At 43.1% G+C, this 8617-nt stretch overlaps 1 protein-coding gene across 2 annotated transcripts; it reads right to left on the reverse strand.

The window, feature by feature from the left end:
* Positions 1–972: 972 nt before the first annotated feature.
* On the reverse strand, positions 973–8511 carry LOC121712161 (WD repeat and coiled coil containing). Of its 2 annotated transcripts, XM_042096250.1 has the most exons (4): positions 8195–8511; positions 5592–7552; positions 4254–4374; positions 973–1711 (listed from the first exon to the last, which is right to left on the reverse strand). In XM_042096250.1, the coding sequence occupies exons 2-4, from the start codon at positions 7506–7508 to the stop codon at positions 1539–1541; spliced, it is 2211 nt and encodes a 736-aa protein (XP_041952184.1). In that variant the 5' UTR covers positions 7509–7552; positions 8195–8511; the 3' UTR covers positions 973–1538. The 2 variants fall into 2 exon arrangements, with proteins under 2 accessions (XP_041952184.1, XP_041952183.1); XM_042096249.1 differs by having other exon boundaries at positions 5592–8511.
* Positions 8512–8617: the final 106 nt, after the last annotated feature.

An 8617-nucleotide genomic window follows, 5' to 3' on the forward strand; every position in this document is an offset into this window, starting at 1 on the left:
AGGAGGAAAAGGCAGCCAACCAATCAAAAAACTGTCTCGATCATGTGATCTCAGGAGAACACTGAGAGAGAGGGATTGTCTGGTTGTGATGATGAGAATGGGTAACTTGTCTTTACCCAAAGCCCCACTCAGACAGGAAGAGACCAGCAATAAGAGCTTGTGGAATGTTAATGGAATCAAGTGATCACAGGCGAAGTAACCATTGGCGATGATTATGAGTGCAACTTTACATAGTTAAGTATTGTAGGCAATTTAAGACTTTTTAAGACCATTTCAAGAGTATTATGAATGAAACTTAAAACGGATTTCACACCCATACTGGCAAAAAAATATGAAGGAAAATCTGTCTTCTCTGAACTTTTATACAAGCTACAAAGTTTTGATCCACAGTTCCACATAAATTTTGCTATAATTGTATTACATTGTAATATACTGTATCTGTACTGTTGAGAGAAAGAACTTCAATGTTAAACAACTTCAATCTATGCTTCTAAAAAAATGAAATGACCACTGTTGAAGTAACGTTGAATGAACATTAATTAAGACCTACCTAAGCACATTTAAGACCTAGTGGATAACCTAGCCATATCGTAGGGCATATTTTAATGTTTTTGAGACTTTTCAAGGCCTAAAATTCATATTATTAAATTGTATACCTTTTTAGAGTTTTTAAGACCCCACATAAACCCTGTAATGAATAATATCAAGAACTGCTCCTGTTTATACCAGTGTCTGATGCTTAATTCCTGAACGCACCGTTGACAAGACGGTAAGTGGGATCATCTGGAATTTTCTCCCATTTCTATGAAAACATAGGCTTGCTTGTAAGTTTTAACACATTACAATCTGCCATCATTAATAAATAATTTATTTTTACATAATCCTTTTTTGTGGTCTAGGGGCCTTAACTTTCATTAGGAATTGGATGATTTTTTTCCAGCAATGTGAACATACAGTTGGGTTTGAAAATGATTTGTGGTCATTACAAATATAATTTATTATTTCAGTGAGGAATCATGTAACATAACAGGTTTATCCTGCAGATAAAACCTACGCTGTACACTACTGGCCAACAACCTATCAGCAGGCACTGCAGTTTGTTCATTCATCAATTACAAACAAACAAGCAAACAGACAGTCAAACAAATAAACAAACTTGTTTGTTGAATTAAATGTTCAGACAAACTTTCAATCACATGACCTTCAAAAAATATTTTTTTTTTTCTTTGAGCTTAAGAAAATAAACTTCATCTGACAGCAGGAACAGTTCAATTTCCAAGTGCTTCCCACATGCCCTTCCATTCTGATCAGACATTACAAGTGGGAACATTTCACCATAAACCTCTGAAGTTTATCTATAAAAAGGACCCAAAGCTGCAATCTTTGCTCATATAAGAAGATCCAGATCTCCTTATATGTGCAAAGATGGAACCCGGATCTCCTTAATGAGATGGCAGCGTTTGGGTTCTTTTTGAAGGCGAACTTCTGAGGTCTATAGACTGAAGTTTTAAGGAGAGCAGGGTTCTGTATGTTGGTTCTCAGTGCTCTCCGCAGCTGGAAAACTGTCTCTCTGTACTCGAGGCATCCTGGCCTCCATGTCCCTTCAGAGGGAAATTCCTTTTTCCATTCCTGATGGTGAGATGCTCGCCAGGCTTGAACGTCAGGGGGACGAAGCCCTCTGCATCGGCAACAAGGACTATCCACAGAGGACCTGAAAGAAAAACACACAGAAGGGGTCAGGATTGTCTGTCTAAATGTATCAAGTGACAATACATTATGGGCAATTCCACGGAAAAAGGACTTTTTGTCACATCCATAACGCCAGTGAAATGCCTTGGCATTTGTATGATGTGAATGATAATTAATTTTTTGTGCATTTTTTCTCATGTACATTCTTCAGCCAAAAATAGCAAATGCTCAAATTTCATGTAATCATTCACATCATACCATACTATCACATTTTGTTGGCGTTATGGATGTTACAAAAAACGTAATTTTCCATGGAATTGCCCTTATACATTACATTACATTACATTTGGTTGACGCATTTTTAACCAAAGCGACTAACAACATGGTGAACAGTTTAAGTTTTAAAGCAATTCTCTCAACAATTTTAGGACAATTTAAAAAAGGTAGAGTACAGTAAAAATAAGTGCATCAGTGAGTCCTGTTTTTAACAGTTGTTATCTTGTTATCTAGTATTTAAAAATATCTCCAGAAGAAATGAATTGATCTATCTGTGTACATGGTGAGTCACTAAATATGGGTTATACCATTTTAGTTTCTTGGATATCATAGATTTAGATAACTTTAATAATTGTATGGCTGTCCACCCTAGTTAAAACAATAAAATAAATTGCAATGTATTCCAGAATCACGATTAATTGAAGAATCAGGAGCCAATAATCATAAAAAAAATGTAAATTGTAGAAAGATATGTGGTGATCCCAATCCCTAGTTAGGATCCGGCTAATTTAAAACTAAAGTACATAAATGTACATATTGAGATTGTGGTCTAAAGTTAGAGCAGAGGACAGTATAACTATATGCATCTGAGGACAACCATATGGAAAAGTTCCAGAGGGCAGTGGGAGCAACTAGTGTATTCTTTTTTATGTTGTAAAAGGGTCATTCCAACTCAAATCAATTTTTATAACAGTTTTTGCTTGACTTTCTTGAACATTTTGCCACATAAAGTGTTACCATCCAAACAAATACTTGCAAAATGGCATCATCTGCTATGGTCAGGCAGAAGGCGTTTGCTGAGGTGGAAAGTGCACATTCAGTTCAGTTCATATTTCTTCAATCTGATGATAATTTAGGCATGTTCATAATTTGTTTTCAGATTAACGAGACCTATTGTGTTCACCTGGCCTTTGTTCTTCTTGCATGTGCCATAGCAAAGCATGAGAATGAAGCAGTAAGCTGCTTTTGTTTAAATCCTCAAATCCAATCAACATCTTACGCACCTCCTATTTTTGCCCTAAACTGTTAACTGAAGCACACAACACTTTACACACAATGTGTACACTTATGTTAGAGCAAAGGTCAACCAACTAGGGGTCAATTTACCCATTAATTCACTTTCCATAAGAAACATGAAGGTGAAACAGAGGTGAAGGTGACATTTTCAGTCACAGACCTCAAAAAGATAGATAGATAGATAGATAGATAGATAGATAGATAGATATATACTTTATTGATCCCCAAGGGGAAATTCAAGCCACTAAACACACTGTGGACACTGATCAATTAATCAAATGAATTACTCAATTAATATAAGCTTTTACGGTAACTAAGTCTGTGGTACATTGAAACCACTGGCTTTCTGAGAATCCATCCATCAGAACTGTAGCCTTCCTCAGACTTTAAGTGGCTCTATTAAAGCCACTATGATTCAGCGTGTGCTATTAGCATTAGGCTAATGAAAAGCTGAATACCTAAATGAGGATCTAGTGCAATAGCCCATGAAAGGCTTTTGAAAATGTGTGGCAGGCTTCAGTGAATGAAGAAAAAGGTTAATTTCTTATTAGTCAAGCTACTGATTTTTCATTCTATGTAATAGTTTGCTCATGCAGTTGGTTACCACAAAATAACCTGACAAGGCTTTCCTAGATGGATTTCTGTGCGTGCTATGTGTTATTCTCTTTTGTTGTTTACAAAATCGTCACACACACACACACAGAGAGAGAGAGAGAAAAACATAAGAAACAGACTCTCTCTCTCAGTCTCTGACTAGAAACATTCCGTGTTATAAATACAACACAGAAAATCAACACAATAAAACACAAAATGCATCCTTCTATATATTCAGGTGATCCACCAAAGAAAGTACAGTTAAACAATAATGTGAGTAGTCACAGCTTTTCCTACTGTGCTAAAATGGGTCTGCTCTACCTCCCCTGGCCTGTACTGAAGCTACATACACAGTCAGATAGACCAGATTCTCTGGTCACCTCAAAAGTCAGCCTTCATCTTATGTCGGTCCACGGTTACTTTACCTTCACCATATATATATATATTCGTGAAACACACCCAGCACACAGTGAACACACAGTGAAGTGAAGCACACACTAATCCCGACGCAGTGAGCTGCCTGCTACAACAGCGGCGCTCAGGGAGCAGTGAGGGGTTAGGTGCCTTCAAGGGCACTTCAGCCGCTTCCTACTGGTCGGTGTTCGGAACGGCAACCCTCCAGTTACAAGTGCTAACCAGTAGGCCACGGCTGCCCCCAATGCACAGCTTAAACTCACCATGCAGCATCTCCACCACAGTGAGGCTGAAGAGCTCCTGGATCATCTTCAGACTCAGTTTCCCCTCACACAGCAGCACGGGCCTCCTCTCGTCTATGAACACGTTCTCCGACAGCTGCTTCTGCACAGGACCAAAAGGAGGAGGAGGAGGAGGATAAATGGGGACACAGTCTAAATTAATCTGCTCAATAAACAAAACGGCGGTGTTACTACACAAATACTAAACTTCTTCACTTCTACATTATGAACATTCTCTCCACTGTTCTGATGTTCCCTCACCCTTCTCTCTCTCATCCCTTTTTTGCGTCTACCACAGGCCGATTAGGCCCTGTGCTTTTGAATTGGGTTCTGCTCAAGGTTTCTCTGTTTAAAAGGTAGTCCTCCCTCTATTTGATTCAGGCTGTGGGTTCTACATCAGCTGCATGACTCTAAACAAATCAAACAAGTTGACTGACTTGAATTACATGGATTCACATTCTAAAAATAATTCCTAGCAGAAAGTTTTCCATATGCTAGAAATTTGGACTTTTGGACAGTTTTTGGAATGCATTTCCAAAAATGGCAAAAGACCATAAACGTGAGAGATTGTGTTCATCTTTGAAAACTAAAAAATGGGCAAAAACATCATAATGAACTCATAATCACTCAGTAGTTTGTCAACTATTGTTCCTTATCGTCTGAAGCGAGAGTCTCCTTACAATGGAACGCCACTTGAAGTCGGACTTACTACTTGGGAAACTTGGGATAGTTAATCTACCTCAACTTTGAAGTCAGAACTGAAGTCTGACCTCCGACATCCGAGTTGTCTGGAAAGCAGCATTAGGCTGCATACCATACCGCAGAGACACAGGAGGGGGGATTAGCCCTATGCATCACTCTCACCTTCACCTACAGGCGAAGCCCTGGCCAAGGGCAGTGATGTCGCCCCAATCTGACATATGCTGACACTGTTCTTTAAGTACGTCAAGGGCTGCGTGCGTTCACAAAGGAGATTTCCCCTTACAGTGTGTCCACCCACAGCTCACGCCCAGTAAGAAAGTAAACAACGATGAGGGGTGGTTTTAGAACAATAAACAAGTCTGGATGCAAAAGTTGCTGCCACCAACACCAGATTTCACTAATCCTCTTTAGGAATAATCTTGACATCTGATGAATATGATCCATGTCATTAACTAATTATACATCCCAACCAAAAACTAATTATCATTACATAATCAATGTTACACTTTTACATAAAAAAGAAAGAGAGAGAAAAAATATTAATTAAGAAATATATCATGAATTCATCCAAACAAAAAAAGTAATAACTGACAAAACAATTATAGGGTTTTAACAAACCTGAAATGTAAGGTTGATATAAGGAGGTTCTGCACAACACGGATAGTTCACTATTGCTTTCCTTCCATTTTGGGCATAGTCCCGAATCTCTGTCAGAGACTGCTGCACTTCAGAAAATCGGGCAAAAATCTTCTCCATGCCCTGTGACAGCTGATCCACCGCTTTGTCTCTGGGGAGGTTGTTGTTCTTCACCGGCGGCGGCTCCGATAGGAGCTTCTCCATGGAGAGATCAAAACGCGGCGAGCTCGGCCGGCTGGACTCCCGACTCGTCTGCCCGCCCACGGCCAGAGTGGCCATGCGACTCATATGGTCCATGTCGAAGGGCTCAATGGTGACGGACGAGGCGCTAGAGGTGGCACGGTCGGAGAAGTCCGTGGAGCTGGCGCCTGGGCTGCCGCCTGCCGGGCTCTGTGTGTTCACCACCTCCTCCACCAGCTTCCGCCTGCTGCTCCCTGGGGAGGGGATTACGCCACCACCTGGCAGCATGAGCTCCCGCACGCCGCCGCCCAGCCTGTCGTCTTTGGGGAAGTGCTCCGAGTGGCGTCTAGTCCCCGGGAAGTTCACGGGGGAGGCCGGCGCCTGTGGCGAGGGAGGGATCGTCTCCCCGTCGAACAGCAGCTCCTTGGTCATCAGCCGGAGGATGAACTTGTCCGTGTTGGAGGAGGGGAGGAAGGCCGGGTCGTTGGACTTCTGCCGGCCCACCATGAGCATGAGGAGCTTGTTGCTGAGGAAACACACGCCCTTTGGCCGCTCGTTCTTCTCCATCTGGATCTGCTGGACGTTGGGCATACCGGAGGCCGTCACGCAGTACACCAGGATCATGTTGCAGGTGTTGGACGCCACGGCTACTGTGCCGCCCCGCGGGTCAAAGGCTATGATGTCAGGCACCAGGATGCCAGGGATGCTGACTTTGCGGGTGGTGGTGACCTTGCGCTCGTACGTCACCAGAATCAAATGCGAGGAGTCCTGCCCGGTCCCCGTCAGCGTGTCCCGTCGTCTCAAATGAATAAGCGGGCTGGGGTCTGATTTCCTGTGCTTGGACAATAGGTGGGTCAGATCCATGGGCCCACCAGAGGTAGGCGAGTTGTAGCCATAAGACAGGGATCTGTCAGAGTCAAAAGACCTCCTCCGAGAGTCCAGGTTATCGTCCTCAAACATCACCACGGGGGAAGGGGAAGGCAACTGGTCTGGGTCTGAAGGCATTTCGAAAGCCATACCTGCATTCAAGCCACATATCTTGTCCAGAGGCAGCTCAGTGGCAACAGCCACCTGAGCATCATCTGTAGACTCAATAGCACAAATGTAACCCCCAACGTCAAAGATGGGGCAGAAAGAGCATGCCACCAAGCTCTTCTGAATATCATTCCAGATGTACGAATGCAGGCCAGTGCCAATGGCTACTACTAACCTTGTCCCATCCTTGGTCCAGCAGGCGCAATGAATGAGTCCACTGCCCTTAATGTCTGCCTTCACCCTGCGGTTGTCTACCCGCACAGAGAACAGAACCGAAGTGTCCCGCTTGGTCAAGACGGCCAAAATGTCCTGCTTGGGGTGCCACACACAGCCCTGAGAGAGCAAGGGGAACGGCTCGCTCATCTCACAGGTCTGTGTACACAGGAGCTTATTCTGCTCCAGGGCGCTCAGCTGGAGCTGCCACACGGTGACATGCTTCTTGTGCTGCACGGCAAGCAGCGCCGGAGAGTCTGAGCAGCACAGCGGGCCCCAGAAGAGCCCGAAGACGTGCTCGAACTGCCCGATGACGTTGGTGTCGCCAAACTTCGGCTCCCCGTTGACAAAGTAGAAAGAGGTGAGACAGACCTGCTTCCCATCAGTCCACGCTATCCCATGTACAGGGTGGAGGGCTTGATGCAGGGAGTTTAAACCAGTCCTCAAGAGTTTCGCTTTCCCAAGCTCCATACTCACTCAACCAACTTGTTAGAATGAAGAGAGTCTGGAAAAAACTTAAGTAACATTTATAATAATGCTTAAAAGTGGCCTACAAGTGACTTTTCTCTTAACCTACCTGCTCTGCTGCTACCTGCACAGCCAAAGGACTTCCATCACATTCTAAGAATAGGCAAAGCCTATTCCTTGTCATTGGAGACACGGGATGCCTAATCCTATCGCTGTAAACGAGGCTGCACTCCGTTCTGAGCAGATTAGGATAACATGACCCTACAGACACCTTCCCTGATTGGCTATATGTGGAAGTTTGTCCTTAAACACTGCCAGAATTGAAAAACTACAGGCACATTTCCAAGATTGACTGGATAACATTACCCCAAAATCAGAGTAACGTTACGGTAAGAACAACATTGGTATGAACACCGTAACAACAATGCTTCACAAACGGACAAATACATAATGAACTAGTAAATTCACGTACTTTATCGGTCACCGAATCACAGAGGATGGTAACAACATTGTCATAATCTATTAACCATAAACATTATAACGTTAACTACAGCCTCAGCTAGCCATAACGGGCAACGTCAGTTAACGGAAATGGGCTACCATCATGTTTGTTTGGCTCCGTGAAACTCCTTGATTTAAATTATCTAACGGTAACACGTTAGACGGAAAGTGACATAATTTTAACTCACACTGTGGCTTGTTGGATGCTCACATATGTTCACAGTGCAAGCAGCAAGCACAGCCCAGCCCAACCAACCAGAGTTGTTGTGAGAGACCGGAGTTTGCTAACGACAGTTCTCGTTAATAAGTAGACAAAAAAAAGCTTCAGAGATTATACCGTAGTAATTTAAATGAAGTGAAAGCGTGATGCAATGTCTAAATCATTAAGCGTGTCTAACTTCATTTCCTATCTAACATTGAACCCGCTGGGCTATCAGTAAAACGTGGGAGCATTTCAAACATTCACATTTCCCAGCGACGGACAGGAAATACACACGTAAACATTGAAGTGCATTGTGGGAATTGTTGTTCATCTCTTGCATGCGACTGCTCATGATGGAAAAAGAACGACCATGTGGTGGCGCGTGCCGCGTGGTGGTAAGTTTTGTGGA

The sequence above is a fragment of the Alosa sapidissima genome, chromosome 6 (genome assembly GCF_018492685.1).
Source record: "Alosa sapidissima isolate fAloSap1 chromosome 6, fAloSap1.pri, whole genome shotgun sequence".
NCBI lineage: Eukaryota > Metazoa > Chordata > Actinopteri > Clupeiformes > Clupeidae > Alosa > Alosa sapidissima.